Here is a 17,351-nt window from a genome sequence, read left to right on the forward strand (position 1 = left end):
GTATTTTTTTTTTAAAAAACCACTCTCACTAAAACAGTAGGTATTGTGCGCATGCACCAAGTGATACCAGGCTTTATGTGATGAGACAAGTGTCATGCCTTAAACAATGAAAGTCCTGTCACAGCCCCATCTATAGGTATAATGGGCCCAAGTTTCCACACGCGCCTAGAACGGCGCAGTCCCGACCTGGACGGCAGTTTTTCGCGCCACAAAGTGCGCCTAAAAAAATCCTCGGTATTCTCCACCTCCCTGCAGGTCCTCTGGCCCTCGGCGCAGACAGCACGAGCTGTGGGGGGGCGGAGCCAGGTCCCTGCGCTGAAAACAGTGCCGGGACCTCTGCACATGCGCGCTACAGTGGGCACGCAAGTGCAGTAGCTCCAGGCGCCGAACTGTGTGGGAGGGGCCCGAAGCACGCAGCCCCTAGCCCTGGCTGAATGGCCTCACTGGGGCTGCGTGAATGAGGCTCCTCCCACGGCCAGCTCCTGCTCCCCCCGCGACCAGACCCGACACTCGCTCCCCGCCCTCCCCCCCCCCACCACCGACCAGACACGATACCCGCTCCCCCCCCCCACCGCCGACCAGACCCGACCCGACACCCGCTCCCCCCTGCCTCCGGACCAGACCCGACACTCGCTCCCCGCCCTGCCTCCGGACCAGACCCGACACCCGCTCCCCCCTGCCTCCGGACCAGACCCAACACCCGCTCCCCCCTGCCTCCGGACCAGACCCGACACTCGCTCCCCGCCCTGCCTCCGGACCAGACCCGACACCCGCTCCCCCCTGCCTCCGGACCAGACCCGACACCCGCTCCCCCCTGCCTCCGGACCAGACCCGACACCCGCTCCCCCCTGCCTCCGGACCAGACCCGACACCCACTCCCCGCGCCTCCGGACCAGACCCGACACCCGCTCCCCGCGCCTCCGGACCAGACCCGACACCTGCTCCCCGCTCCCCCCTGCCTCCGGACCAGACCCGACACCCGCTCCCCCCTGCCTCCGGACCAGACCCGACACCCGCTCCCCGCGCCTCCGGACCAGACCCGACACCTGCTCCCCGCTCCCCCCTGCCTCCGGACCAGACCCGACACCCGCTCCCCCCTGCCTCCGGACCAGACCCGACACCCGCTCCCCCCTGCCTCCGGACCAGACCCGACACCTGCTCCCCGCTCCCCCCCGACTGACCCGACCCGCGCTCCTGTTCCCGCTCCCCGCCCCCCCGACTGGACCCAACCCGACCCGCGCTCCCGCCCCCCGACCCGACCCCCCTCCCACTGGACCCGACCCGACTCCCGCTCCCGGACTGGATCCGACCTGACCTCCCACTCTCCCTCTCTCTCTCCTCCCCCCCCCCCCCACCGACCCGACCTGACCCAACCCAACCCAACGCCACCTACCTGTAAATCTGGTGCTGGGGACGGGCCGGCAGCCTTCGGTCCCGAAAGGCCTGCCTGAAGCACTTTCACACAGGTAGGAAGATGGTTTATTTAATCTTTTCTTTGCTTATAAATGTTTATTCAGGTTGGATTTATTTGTGTAATATTTGTATAAGTATAAATAAGGATTTATTATAGAATTTAATGACTTCCCTTTCCCCCCGCCTTCCCCACATTGTTCTGGACGCCTAATTTGTAACCTGCGCCTGATTTTTTAATGTGTAGAACAGGTTTTTTCAGTTCTACAAAAATCTTCACTTGCTCCATTCTACTTTAGTTTGGAGTACGTTTTCACTGTGGAAACTTTCAAATCAGGCGTCAGTGGCCGGACACGCCCCCTTTTGAAGAAAAAATTCTGTTCCAAAGTAGAACTGTTCTACCTGACTAGAATTGCAGAAAAAAAAATGTGGAGAATTGCGATATCTAAGATAGTCCGTTCTCCACCAGTTGCTCCTAAAAATCAGACGCAAATCATGTGGAGACTTGGGCCCAATATGGGGTATTGCAGATAAATGTGAACACAAAGGGCCCAAGTTTCCACACGCGCCTAGAACGGCGCAGTCCTAACCTGGACGCCCGTTTTTCGCGCCACAAAGTGCGCCTAAAAAAATCCTCGATATTCTCCACCTACTTGCAGGTCCTCTGGCCCTCGGCGCAGCGCAGCACGAGCTGTGGGGGGGGCGGAGCCAGGTCCCTGTGCTGAAAACAGTGCCGGGACCTCTGCACATGCGCGCTACAGTGGGCACGCAAGTGCAGTAGCTCCAGGTGCTGAACTGTGGGCGGGGCGCAAAGTACGCAGCCCCTAGCCCTGGCTGAATGGCCTCACTGGGGCTGCGTGAATAAGGCTCCTCCCACGGCCAGCTCCTGCTCCCCCCCCCCCCCCCCCCACCTCCGGACCAGACCTGACACCCGCCCCCCCCTGCCTCCGGACCAGACCCGACACCCACTCCCCCCCCCCGACCCACGCTCCTGTTCCCGCACCCCGCCCCCCCGACTGGACCCAACCCGACCCGCGCTCCCGCCCCCCGACCCCCCCCCACTGGACCCGACCCGACTCCCGCTCCCGGACTGGATCCAACCTGACCTCCCCCCCCCCCCCTCCCTCCCTCTCTTCCCCCCCCTCCCTCCCTCCCTCTCTCCCCCCCCATCCTCCCTCCCTCCCTCCTCCTCGCCTCCCTCCCTCTCTCTCCTCCTCCCTCTCTCTCTCTCTCTCTCTCTCTTCGCTCCCTCCCCCGACCCGACCCAACCCAACGCCACCTACCTGTAAATCTGGTGCTGGGGACGGGCCGGCAGCCTTCGGTCCCGAAAGGCCTGCCTGAAGCACTTTCACACAGGTAGGAAGATGGTTTATTTAATCTTTTCTTTGCTTATAAATGTTTATTCAGGATGGATTTATTTGTATAAGTATAAATAAGGATTTATTATAGAATTTAATGACTTCCCTTCCCCCCCCCAACCTCGTTCTGGACGCCTAATTTGTAACCTGCGCCTGATTTTTTAATGTGTAGACAAGGTTTTTTCAGTTCTACAAAAATCTTCACTTGCTCCATTCTACTTTAGTTTGGAGTACGTTTTCACTGTGGAAACTTTCAAATCAGGCGTCAGTGGCCGGACACGCCCCCTTTTGAAGAAAAAATTCTGTTCCACCTGACTAGAACTGCAGAAAAAAAAATGTGGAGAATTGCGATTTCTAAGATAGTCCGTTCTCCACCAGTTGCTCCTAAAAATCAGGCGCAAATCATGTGGAAACTTGGGCCCTTGCAATGGGATTGCCCATTCGAGGAGATGGCGTTGGAGTTCTGTGTTGAATTTAATATTCAATATATATTGTATTGCCAATTTTCTCCTCTCCCTAATATTCCTCAAGGTGTTGACTCCTTCTTGCAAGCAGCTGAATAGGCATTTCCCAGTTCATGCCCAAATGTCCATTATTCATGCATGAATCTACACAAAATTGGAAGGTTATTTAATCATGAGGCACAACAGAGCCAAGGCTCTTCCTGTCCTCATCCAACAAGGGTCACTGGGTAGCCATCAAGAGAGGAATATAGGCTGATTTTCCTCTCCCAAAGTGAGGGTGAAGACTAGCTGTAGAGTTCTGACCGACATCAGTTAACTCAGACAAAAGCAAAATACCCCAGATGCTAGAAATCTAAAATAAAACAGGCAGCATCATAGAGAAAGAGAATTAATGTTTCAGATCGTTGACCTTTCGTCAGAACTGGCAAGTGTTAGAGATGTAACAGGTTTTAAGCAAGTACAAAGGCAGGGAAAGTGGGAGAGGAGGAAAGAACAAAAGGGAAGGTCTGTGATAGGGTGAAAGGCAGGAATGATTATATGTCAAAAGGGATGATGGGGCAAAGCAAAAGCGACTGGTCATGGGACAAGTGAAGAAACAAAAGATGGACCTAGGAGGAGCTGTAAATAGCAACAGCAGAATCATTACCAACAGCTGCTCTCCGAAAAAAATGGGAGCAGTGGTTATGATCTGAAATTGTTGAACTCAAATGTGGAGTCTGGAAGGCTGTAAAGTGCCGAAGCAAAAGATGAGGTGTGTACCTCGAGCTACCAATGAAATTCATTAGAGCAGAGCAGGAGGCCGAGCTCAGAGTCGGATGGAGAATTAAAATGGCAAGCAACCGGAAGCTCAGGATCACGCTTGTGAACTAACAGTTGTGATCCGCAAAGCGATCTCCCAATCTGCGTTTGGTCTCCCCAATGTAGAGACCACATTGTGAACAGCGAACACTGTGTACTAAATGCAAAGAAGTAGAAGTAAATCACTACCCCACATAACTTATTTCTTCCTACTTCGACTATTTTTTCTCCCCTTGTCCAGTCTCTTCTCACCGACATCCACGACTCTTCCGACACCCTTCGCCAATTTAACAGTTTCCAGTTTCCTGGTCCGAAGCATCTCCTTTTCACCGTGAACGTCCAGCCCCTCTACACCTCCATTGACCAGGACAGGCTGGGGGCACTCTGCTTCTTACTTGAACAGAGGTATAACCAGTCCCCATCAACAACCACCCTCCTCCACCTGGCTGAATTTGTTCTCGCATTGAACAACTTCTCTTTTGACTCCATTCACTTCCTCCAAATAAAAGGTTGCTATGGGAAACCGTATGGGTCATACTTTTTCATGGGATATAGGGAATATTCATTGTTCCAGTCTGTAATGTATTTGTTTGATGGGGTCTTTGCTCAAGAATTCACAGCAACACATTGGTATTGAGAACTAGTTGGTTTATTAGCAAAGGTTTAACAATCACACTGCACATTACCAGTTCAGCTATTTTAGTTGTGCACTTTAAACAAATGCCCCCTGCAAGGGGGGGTCACACTCTAAAATAATTTTTTTCCAGTGCCCCTTTTTCTGGTGGGGGGGGGGGGGGGGGGGTGGGGGTTTAGGGCACGAAAAACAGAAATTATACAAGTGACCCCTGGCTAAAAGCAGGGGAGGAGGGGGAAATAAAACCGGCAAATTAAACAAATTAAACTTTAAACTTAAATGATCAAATTAAAATTTGGTTGCCGGGGGTGATGATGCACTCCAGTCCCTCTGGCGCCCACCTCATGGAAGACTGCGAGCTCCATCTCCAGGGACACAATGGCTCAAACGTAACCGTGGAAGAGAGGCAGGCAGTCGAGCTGAATGACCACCTCGACCGCCCTCTGCCTGGACCTGTTTCAACAGCTCTACGAACCTGTGAGCATATTTACAGTCCAATACAGGTCTCCTCCCTCCCCTCTTTTTCCAGTACATTGATGACTGTATGAATGTCACTGGTTTCCAGGAGTTTCTGCTTTTATATTAGTTAACTCAGCACAGACGAGAAATCAAGACCACTGTGGTTCATATCATTCATTGAGCTATCCAGAAGCTATACACCAAATTTCTGTGCCTTGTACACCTGACTTACAAGTCAAAAAAGGACTACTATGAATGTTGCTTTACAAAATGTGCATGTGCATAGATACTAAAATGTAACATGTATTTCTTGAAAATTCACAGCCTAATGTAGGAAATGCAAGTGATCTCACAGGAGCTTTTTTTTTAAGAACCCAGCATCCCAACTGTCCCTGATCGGATACAACTTAGCTAGAGGCAAAGGAAATCTATTTCCACTCTGCCCAATTCTAAAAGAATACCCCATACCACACCTGAGTGATATTTCTCCATTTGGGGCAAAATTAGGGGCACATATGCTATTGACAGCTTACCCATTGGACTGAGATTTCAAAATACACATAGGATCTTTACAGCCACAAGGGACAATCTCCTTAGTCCAAATTCAAACCCAGTTAGTCATGTGAAAGGCAAGCATCGATCCCACAGAAGCCCCTTGGAAGAGCTGCATTTCCATTGTGAATAGCAATACTCTAAATTAATTTCCATCTTCAATTAAAGTTACCAGTCATATTATAAATGAAGGGTGGACAATTACATTTTAGTGATATCCATGATCTACTATACAGTTCAAGGTCTATAAATATTCCATAGTGCAGCATGGCAGTTCCGTAACAAATCCCTTATACACATGCTTAAACCAATTTAGGATTTTTTTTTTTACTGTCGCCAATTTTCTTCCCCTCTTCTAACTGCTGGTGGGGTATGGTTGGTTCTTCAGGCACCAAAGTCCTCCAGTACCTCACCCAAGTGGAGATTTATCATGAACATGAGTGTGCAAGCTATTTGCCAAAAAGAAAGCATCACAGCTGAACTAATTTTTGTTCTCACTTGATGCCCACACATGCATACTTTCCATCAAGTCACCAGCTAGCAATTAGGAACTGAGGCTGACTTAGCCTCTCCCGAGTCCAGGGTGAAGAGGCCAATTGAAGCACCCAAACCGGTGCACAGGCTGAATTCAGCACACAACAGGAATTGGCACCATTATGGTCTGTATGGATTAAAAGAAAAAATAAATACATGCACTTCTATAGCACCTTTCATTACCTCAGGATGTCCTAAAGCGCTTTACAGTCCATGAAGTACTTTTGAAACATAGTAACTTTTGTAATGTACAAAACATGGCAACCAATTTGGGCTCTGCAAGGTCCCACAAACAGCAATGTGATGATGACCCGTTTGAGCAGTCTGGAACTAAGGGTCACAGTCTTAAAATAAGGAGTTGGCCATTTAGGATTGAGACGAAGAGAAATTCCTTCAATCAAAGGTTTGTGAATCTTTGAAATTCTCTACTCTAAAGGGCTTTGGACGCTCAGTCATTGCGTATATTTAAGATAGAGATCAATAGATTATTGGATACGACGGAAGTCATGGGACATGGGGATACTGCGGGAAGGTGGGGTTAAGGTAGATCATCAGTCATTATCTTATTGAATGGCGGAGCAGGCTCGAAGGGCTGAATAGCCTACTCCTGCTTTTATTATGTTCTTATGACCAGATAATCTACTTTTTTTTTAATTATGCTGGTTGAGGGATAAATATTGACCAGGACACCTGGGATAATTCCCTGCTCTTTTTCGAAATAGTGCCATGGGATCTTTAATGTTCACCCGAGAGGGCAGTCAAGGTCTCGGTTTAACGTCTCATCCAAAAGGGGGCACCTCCGACAATGCAGCACTCCCTCAGTACTGCACTGGAGAGTCAGCCGGGATTTTGTGCTCAAGTCGCAACCTTCCGAATCAGAGGCGAGAGTGATACCAACTGAGCCATGGCTGACACTGATTAATGTATCTCTATCCACTCGGTAACCGAGGAATGCCAGTAAGAATATTTATATTTAGAATTCAAAAAACTTCTCAGTTCTGAATGAAAGCGCAAAGATTTATTAGGATAAACATCTGATTAAACTTTTATGCTCAGGCGCAGATAGTACTGGAGGCCAGTATATTTACCCAAATTCCTTCCGTGCATCTCTGCAGTGTAAATAGTGCAGATATCGATCTTATAATCTGATAGTTTTAAGACTAGAATGTGCAGATACAAATCCGCTTGACCTAGATCAAGAACACATTTTAGCCAAAAGAAACATTTCAAATATTGTTTTATTTGAATCACCAAGATTGATACAAAAAGTCAACTTACAATTACAAGTATTGCTCACTGGCACCAACTATTAAAATTTATAACCAACCATTCATTGTACTGAGGTCAAAATTTAAATATGAATTTATACTGTGAACATCAATTCAGTATTTTAAAAATATTGCTTTTCAATTTTTTTCCCCCTTTTCACATAGCCAAGACTGGGATAGTGTCCACAAATCAGTGGATTAACACTTGTTTAAAATAAAACTTGAACAGTGACTGCTATTTTAAATTGTTAATGGCTTTTTAGTTGTAGACAGCACATGTTCCTACACTCTTCACAAGCTTATGATTTAGCCATTGTGAATATTGAGAAAATCAGCAAGTTAACAATTACCAATGTAAACATTCAAATTCTTGATGACAGCTTATGAATTTTTGACACGTAATTTCAAGTATCATCTTTACTTAGAAAAATCATCTATGGTGCATGTCAAATACTAATCAGGGAGCAAGAATCATTATTTACTTTTGCCAGCAAAGAAACATTTAATTTCTCAAAACAGATGGCTCCAATGCCCCAAGCCACCAGCTTTTCTGAGATTTGCGCCTAAAAATTAGATCATGCCCAAATCTAAGTGCGATCCAGATGCAGTAGACACTGCACGAGCCTAAAGAGGCCAGTGGCAGGATCATGGGAAATTGGTCTGCCGGCCTCATTTATTTTTTACCAATGAGCTACAGGTGCAATTGCAGTCCCAGAGGGCACCAAAATCTTCCAGCTCAAACATTGGCTGAGGTCATAAGGCAAGCGTGGGAGGGGAGAGCGAGTGAGGAGTGACTGGCAGTGGCCGTAGATTTAATGCTCCTCCCAGCTCCACAATAAGGCAAATAAAAAAAATATAAAACTTACCACTCCATTGGCAGCCTCCTGCAGTTCCTTTAAGGACCACTGGTTTGGTTGCCAAGCGCTTGAAGAAACTGACTGCAGTATGCATGTGGCGCAATCAAATCTTGCAAACGGAGCCACAAACAGGCATCAGGCCTCCTGTTAACACATTCAAACAGCTCAATGCCTGTTTCAGGTGCACACACTGGATGCACCTAGGAAGGAGCCTTTACCAATATGGTGGGTGGCAATCTTCTGTTATAGAATGAGAACATGCACGATATATTAGACGCTTCGGCACCCATTTTACCAGGAAAAAGGGCACAGCGCCATTGAATTTCTTTGATCTGACAGACTCTGCAATCTTTAACTTGAGTTGCATAATCACAATCCAATTTCCAATTGGCAAGACTGACAGATTACGACAGGTCAAAGATTAGAAGAATGTCCTAATCCAAAGACAATGAGCAAAAACCATTTCTTGAAAGGACCAATGAACTTGTGGCTCATTATACTTATGGTATATTATATGAAAATAATTGCATTTGCATAGCTGCTGGCACATCCCTCAGAAAATTTCAAAGCATTCACAAACACTGAATTGTTTTGAAATGTAGTAACCATTTCAAAGTAATAAAAAAAACAGCAACAAAACAAATGCCCAGTTTGTCTGTTTTTGGCAGCATTAATTAAGGGAGGAATGTTAGCCAGGATACCAAGAGAACGTCATGCTCTTCCTGAATAGAGCCATGGGATCTTTAATATACGCCTGAACCTCTAGATGGAGTTAGATAGCTCATCTGAATGAGAATATCTTGAAGCGTGGAGCATCACCTTAGCACTGCACTGAAGTGTCAGAGTGTATGCTCAAGTTTCTGATATTACACTCAAACACACAATCTGACCCATAGGTGAAGGTGTTATCAATTAAGTTAAGCTGGTGTATGGGTATGGAAAAGTCCATGACCTAGATTATGTTCCAATATAATTTTAGGAATGCTATAAAAATATTTTCTGTTTTTCACAACATCCAGAAATGGATCTTGTTCCTTTAAAGAAGTGAACCGCACTCAAAAATTCACCCCTGATTTGCAAATTATTTTCTGCTTCATATTTCCATTTAATTGCAGCTAAATATTTAAGTTTCTTGAGCACATAAAAACTCTGGTTCATGTGTAATATCAACTTATTCATAGAATGTATCCACCATAAGGCCGGATTGTGTTTAATCCAGTAAATGGTTATTGCAAATCGGGCAATTGTAAATCCTTGGGTTAAGAAATTCTGCCAGGGCAGATAATCAGAAAAAGTACAGCTTGTAGGTAACAGAAAGCAACGTCTGCTTCCAGGAATCACTGCAAAACTTGAAATTGTAAGTTAACATACCTGGGTCCTGAACGTTTCCACATTTGTGATCATCGTTGTTCACTATCAGCTAAAGGAAAAATGTTATGTTGGAGTGTGATAGGCCTATCCAGTTATTCTTCTTCCAATCTGGGTTGGAATATTCTTATTTTGAGATAATTGTTCCAAAAATCTACCAAAACTGCCAAATAAAAAAATCACCAAGGTGGAGCAGGTTCAAATGTTTCGACCCAGCCACTGTTAATATCAGTGTATCACTTTAGTATCATCAATGGTCCTGCATGTTTGCTCTGGAAAATGAGCTGTTGAGATTAAAGGAGCAAAACGTTTAAGGGAAGAGCAAAAGATAAAGGAGTACACAATTATATATAATGGAATCATGATTTAAAATTCAATCAGGTGTGTGTATGGTCCATTGGTATCCATTTGCAACACTTGTCTGTTCCCATAAGTCCCATGCTTGACCACAACTCCAGCTTCAGCACATTTACTGTTTGAGGCAAACTCCTTTTCACATAGAGTTACAAAGTGTGCATAAAGCTCTTTTCCTTCCTCTTTTCCAATGTTGTAATGGTACTGCATGCTGTGTCCCTTGGCTTTGCCACCCAATGTGGCCTGAGGTATAATGAGGACATTAGCAGGTAGATCCAGCACAGATACATAGTTTCCTTCATTGTTCTCACAGAGCTTCACATTCAACAATGTATTAACTGCATATAGGAAAAAATTGTAACAAAAACTTAACACTGATCCAGTTACATTTCATAGCCCTAACAAACTGCCTGACTGGAATACATTTTACCAAATCTATTAGAATAAAACTGAAACATATAAAAGGTATCCTTTTCATATTTATACATTGATCTATTAAATATTATATTATTTCCAAGTTGCAATTTCTTAGCAAACCTGAAACTTTAAAATTTCCTGACTTATGAATTTCAGCTTTTAATCTGTTCGCAGACATATTTCCCAAATGCTATTCTTGTCCCATTCCTTTCAATACAGCTCATTTTGTGCTCAAGATAAGGGATATTACTGTTGGAGAACTGAACACTTTCCATTTCAAACACCCAGTGTCAGAATCAAGGACTCCAGATATTGGTTGAATGCAGAATTAATCTCCCTCCACCTGTGTTTCACTAATGTCCATCGTCCTCAACCCCATTCTGTTAGGGTGGAATTTGTCTATTTTCCACTCTTTCCTGGAGTCTCAGTGATATTACCAATTAATGCTAACTTGAGCTCGAATAGTATCATTGTGAGCTATTAGCCACCAGTGGTAAAAAAAAATCCTTTGTTCCTCTTCCTTCCTCTCCACCAAGTTTTTATTTATCCCACTACTTTGGTAACCAAAAGGGAAGGCATGTTCCCAAACCAAACCCAAAGTATCAAGAATGTTTCTGTTTGTTGTACTCAATGGGAGTAAAAACATTAAACAGACTGTTCCATATATTGTTCACATTTCTCATCTATTTCTCATTTTCATGTTGCCACTTGGCGACATCGTCTGAAACACAGCGTCAGATTTTACATGTACACTGATGACACCCAGCTCTACCTCACTACCACTTCTCTCAACCCCTCCGCGGTCTCTATAAATTGTCAGACTGCTGGTCAGACATCCAGTTCTGGATGAGCAGAAATTTTCTCCAATTGAATATTAGGAAGACCGAAGCCATTGTTTTCGGTCCTCGCCACAAACTTCGTTCCCGAGACACTGACTCCATCATTCTCCCCAACTCCTGTCTGAGGCTGAACCAGACTGTTTGCAACCTTGGTGTCATATTTGAGCCTGAAATTAACTTTCGACTATGTATCCGCAGCGTAACCAAGACCGCCTATTTCCACCTCTGTAACATTGCCCGTCTTCGCCCTTGCCTCAGCTCATCTGCTGCCGAAACCCTCATCCATGCCTTTGTTACCTCTAGACTTGACTACTCCAACGCACTCCTGGCTGGTCTCCCACATTCTACCCTACGTAAACTAGAGGTGATCCAAAACTCGGCTGCTCGTGTCCTAACTCGCACCAAGTCCCGCTCACTCATCACCCCTGTGCTCACTGACCTACATTGGCTTCTGGTTAAGCAACTCCTCGATTTCAAAATTCTCATCCTTATTTTCAAATCCCTCCAAGGCCTCGCTGTAATCTCCTCAAGCCCCACAAAGTCCCGAGATGTTTGCGCTCCTCAAATTCTGCCCTCTTGAGCATCCCTGATTTTAAACGCTCAACCATTGGTGGCCGTGCTTTCTGTTGCCTAGGCCCCAAACTCTGGAACTCCCTGCCTAAACCTCTCTTTCCTCCTTCAAGACGCTCCTTAAAACATACCTCTTTGAACAAGCTTTTGGTCACCTGCACTAATTTCTACTTATGAGGCTTGGTGTCAAATTTTTTATCATATAATACTCCTGTGAAGCACCTTGGGACGTTTCACTACGTTAAAGGCACTATATAAATACAAGTTGTTGTTGTATAATATTTTAAAATACATTATTTTTTAAAGGAAAACTGAATTGGATTGGTGAAATCATTGCTTTATTGTGATGTTCCAGGATGTGATGGGCGAGGGAGGAGATTTGTGAGACATTGACAATCATTATTGAAAATCGGGAGTCAACGAACACTGACGAATGTGGCACCTATATTCAAAAAGAGTGACCAAACTGACAAGACCGATGTTTCTAATTTGTATCAATAACCTGGATTCAGAAACTCAATACAAATTGATAAGAACATAAGAATTAGGGCATACGGCTCCAAGGCTGCTCTGCCATTCGATAAGATCATTGCCGATCTTCGACCCTAATTCTATTTTCCCGCCCGATCCCCATATCCCTTGATTCCTGTAGAGTCTAAAAATCTATCTATTTCTAGGGGATTTACTTCTTAGACAATATCAAACTGGGGGGTGGGGGTGGGTGAAATCGAAGGAATTAGCTCAGTAATTATAGCAGAAGTTGGACAAAATATGTGAGCAAAACAATGACCAGATGCAATTTAATGCAGGCGAGTATAAAGTATATACTGCAGGAATTGTGTTCAAATAGCTAAGGATTATGTCAAAAAAGATCAAAGAGTCTAGCTATTGGCACACATGTCCAACTATTGCAGAGCCACAATTAGTAACGCTAACATAACATTAAACTACATTGCCAAAACAAGTTCAATACAAGTCAGAGGAGGTCATGATCAAACTGTACAGTGCTCTGGTCAGACCGCACCTCGACTATTAGGTCCAATTCTGGTTGGGAAGAAACAGGGGAAGCATAAGAACATAAGAAATAGGAGCAGGAGTAGGTCACCTCGCCCCTCAAGCCTGCTCCACCATTCAATAAGATCATGGCTGATCTGATCATGGACTCAGCTCCACTTCCCTGCCCGCTCCCCATAACTCTTTACTCCCTTAATCGCTCAGTCTATCTCCACCTTAAATGTATTCAATGACCCAGCCTTCACAGGTCTCTGGGGCAGAGAATTCCATAGATTTACAACCCTCCGAGAGAAGAAATTTCTCCTCACCTCCGTTTTAAATGAGTGGCCCGTTATTGAGAGACTATATCCCCTAGTTTTAGTTTCCCCTATGAGTAGAAATACCCTCTCTGCATCCAACTTGTCGAGCCCCCTCATTATCTTATAAGTTTCAATAAGATCACCTCTCATTCTTCCGAACTCCAATGTGTATAGGTCCAACCTACTCAACCTATCCTCATAAGTCAACCCCCTCATCTCCGGAATCAACCTATGAACCTGGAGGCAGTACACAGAGAAGGTTCGAGACTGATTCCTCGTGTCAGGAATCTGTTCATCAAAATTTTTTCATAGACAATTACGGCACAGCAGGAGGCCATTTGACCCATCATGTCTGTTATTAGGAAAGGCTGGAGAAACCTGGGCTTTTCAACCAGGAAAGGAGAAATGTGAATCCTGGTGTCAGGGGTCTATTAAGAAAGGCTGGAGAAAGCAGGCGTTTCCAAGCTGGAAAGGAGGAATGCGATGCCTGGTGTCAGGGGTCTGTTATGAAGAAAGGCTGGAGAAAGCAGGCGTTTCCAAGCTGGAAAGGAGGTGTCTGACAGGTCGCCTTGTAAAGTAGGCGGTAAAGAGGTGAAAACTCTGGATTTACTTAATAAATAATTAGGTGCAGCAATGGGAGGACTCTAGTATTGTTTTGGATGGATAAATTGAGAGAGTGAATTGCCATCCTCATCCAAAATTATACTGGCCCGGATTTTCTGGCATGCGATGTACATGCGCAAAAACCCAAACTTGCAATCGGTCAAGCTTCTCCTTGACAGATTGTACCCACCCGCTACAAATTCATTTTCGCTGGCATAGAGTTGGACTATTTGCATAATGCCTTCTTTTACCAGCGTAAGGTTTTAAATAATTAAAATAAAATTTAACTGATTTAAACATTCATGAACATTTAAAATTAGTTTAGTTTATTTTTATCCCGTTTCCAAATGTTTAAATTTATTTTTCAAAATATTTAATTATATTTTAAATGTTTAATTAAATGGTATTTTAATTAATTTTGAACCTGTGATTATTTTTATTTCTGTGTTGTGAAATTGTACTTAAATTAAGTGATTTAAAAAAAATATATATATAGTGACGGGGAACCCCCATAAGCAGAATAGGAATCCCCCTTTGTCACTGGTTAGCCTGGTCCACCTGATCCCAGGGACACTTGCGAATCGCATGCGCCACTGGGATGCTTGGGCCTTTACGCAGGTGCAAGAATCCGAAACTCCTGAGACAGCAGGTAAGTATGGAGTTTTCTTGCGGTTCGGAGGTGTACGCAGACGGCAAGCCTCCAACTGCAATTTCCAGGCCATTGTGATCTTTTGTCAAAAAAAAAATTTTCAGCCTTTTCAAACTTCTATTATTTTAACATTTAAGTACAACTAACATACAGCTGAATAATACCAGTGATAATTGGAGATTTGAAAAAAATCTAAAGTAATTTTCTTCTGGAGGGAAAGAGATCTGTCAGAAACGTACAAAAAAGTGAAATTGAAATCAGCAGGGATTTTGGTTTTAAAAAAAATGGGAATTCTTCCAATTGCTCTTGTTCATGCGAACCATCTTCTGCTCTCTTGGCCCTATTCCCACTAAACTGCTGACCACCGAACTTCCCTTCCTGGCCCCCATGTTAGCTGATATGGTGAACTGTCCCTCTCCTCAAGTACTGTCACTTTCCCCTTCAAATCTGGTGTGATCACTTAACTCCTCAAAAAAAAAACACCCTCAACTCCCTGACCTTGCAAACTATGACTTCAACTACAACCTCCCTTTCTTCTCCAAAGCCCTTGAATGTAATGCTGCCTCTCAAATCAGTGCCCATCTTTTCTGCAACTCCCTGTTTGAACTTCTTCAGTTACTGCACTGAAATGATCCTAATCAGTGATTGCAACCGAGAGGCACTAACACTCCACATCCATCTCGACTTCTCTGCAGCCTTAGACATGGTTACCACATCTTCTGCCTCTTACACCCCTCATCCGTTCTCCAGCTGAGTCGTAGCTGGAGAATCTCCTGCAATGGCATCTCTTCTCGTCCCCACAACTGAATCACTGGAGTCCCCCAAGGATCTATCCTTGGCCCACCTCCCTCCTACTTTCTCATCTATATGCTGCCCTCGGCAACATCATCCAAATGTCCTAATATCTCCTTTGGCTCGGTGTCAATTCTCGTCATGTTGGCCCGGAATTTGCAGTGGGTAATAATAGCGAACTAATCGTGTTCGTTGCTATTACCCCGTTGAAACTGACCACAACTTCAGGATGTAGCGCATGTACATCCTAACATGGATCTCCTGAAGTTGAAGTCAGTCATTCACTGCTCCGACATTGGCTGTGCTGTGGTTTCCACCATCCCCCCACTTCCAATAGCCGGCAATCAGTGTAATCAGGGAAATCAGTGAAACAGACGTAAATGTGAGCACTACATAATGATGAAAATTACAATTTAAAAAAACATTCAAATTTTAAATTTTTTTTTAAAAGTTTGTTCGTATTTATTTCAGGTTTACCTTTTCCTCACGTGAGAGCCCCAATCTTTGTTTTGCTATCTGTAATACCTTTTAGAAGCATGAATAAAAACAACTTCTTCACTTCCTGGTTCCCGGTCTGTCAGAATTCTGCATTGTGATTCGCTGCTTAGACAGCTTGTTCACATCACAGCAGCTCGCAGTCAGGATTCCCCACTAGTCTGCACTGATCTGACTTGCGCTTTGCGAAAGGCAAACTTCTCGCCACAGAGGTCGCAAGGTCTTTCTGGGCAGCTTTCTTCTGAGCCAGCAGCGAGCATCTTTGCTTCGCCGCTGATCGTAAATTCCTGGCCATTGCGTTTCCGAGAATTGCTCTGGGACGTTTTCCTAATTTAAAGGGGTCATGTAAATGCAAGTTGTTGTTTGGAAAATTGTTTTACAGAGAATTTTAAAAATGCGATTGTACCTGCATTAGGAGTTCCAGAAGCTGCATGAAGTGATAGTGACTATGAATGTGTATCATAAGTATACTGTATACTTACCAATTTTGGGAATCATATCTAAAGTCGCACCTTTACAAAAGCAGACGTAGATCAATGTCCCTCTTTCAATCTGTCAAACAGGGAAATCAGTGTAAAAATATAAAAGATTTCTTGTAGCAAAATAAATTTTAAGAGATTGGGTGAAATACAGGGTAAAACACTACTCTTTTACCTCTGGGAGAGAGAGATGGGGAGAGGGAGGGGTAGAGCGGATGGGAAGGAATATCAAGCTTTCTCTCATTTCACAGCACCAGAGACCCAGTACCTCCCCAGATCCCAGTCGAAACCCTGAGCTGGTTGCCAGAAGCAACAACGCGTCGGGCTACTCTGTCAAACAGTGACTTAATTCAGCAGAAGAGCAATCGCCAGCATGGCTCGCGAGTACCTGAATGTATTCAGCAGTCGCGCCCTCCTCCGCAAGCTTCACCTGCAGCCGGGCTGAGAGACACTGCTGCAGCAGCGCCCGGGCTGCCATGGCCAGCACCAACCTCCGCACCACCACTTCCGTCGGAAGCCGCCGGCCAACCACAGTTGCGCGCGCAAACTGGCGGGAGGGAAGCTTGGGTTTCTGGGGACTCTGAGCACGCGGCTTCGGTGCTGTCGTGCATCGCCAGTCTTACATGCTCCTCTGGCTCGGTGTCAATTTTTGTATTATATTTATGTGAAGCGCCTTGGAACTTTTTCATACCTAAGAACATAAGGAGTAGGAGATTTGGCCCCTCAATAAGATCATGGCAGATCTGATCCTGGCCTCAACTCCATCATCATCATCATAGGCGATCCCTCGTATCGAGGATGACTTGCTTCCACGCCAAAAAGGGCTGAGTTCACACTTGAAGGACCTAATATTCCAGATCCCGAACTACATCTTGGAGGGTGGAAGATGCCTGTGCTTGGATTTTTTTAACGTGTGGTGGCCGTTGCACACCAGCCACCACATGGGCTTGACAGAGCTAGGTCTTGGTCCAGTGGCAAGGATTAACCAAAGCAAACTGGAGACCAGCTCTGCTGCATGAACCTAGTGTGCACACATATCACAGTGTGAGCTGGCCCACGCTGCCCCTGGGCCCTCGCCTCGTCTGGGCCCCAGACACGCGCTTCTCCTGGGTCCTGGTCACTTCCATCTACAAATTCT

The 17,351-nt window shown here is 45.3% G+C and overlaps 1 protein-coding gene across 1 annotated transcript; it reads right to left on the reverse strand.

Annotated features, from left to right (window-relative positions):
• Positions 1-7,465: 7,465 nt before the first annotated feature.
• Positions 7,466-16,691, reverse strand: dtd2 (D-aminoacyl-tRNA deacylase 2). The gene is made up of 3 exons (XM_070879047.1): positions 16,602-16,691; positions 16,217-16,286; positions 7,466-10,394 (listed from the first exon to the last, which is right to left on the reverse strand). Exons 1-3 carry the CDS (start codon positions 16,689-16,691, stop codon positions 10,069-10,071), a joined length of 486 nt encoding a protein of 161 aa, XP_070735148.1. The 3' UTR covers positions 7,466-10,068.
• Between the last annotated feature and the right edge of the window lie 660 nt (positions 16,692-17,351).

Source organism: Pristiophorus japonicus, chromosome 4, assembly GCF_044704955.1.
Source record: "Pristiophorus japonicus isolate sPriJap1 chromosome 4, sPriJap1.hap1, whole genome shotgun sequence".
Classification (NCBI taxonomy): Eukaryota; Metazoa; Chordata; class Chondrichthyes; family Pristiophoridae; genus Pristiophorus; species Pristiophorus japonicus.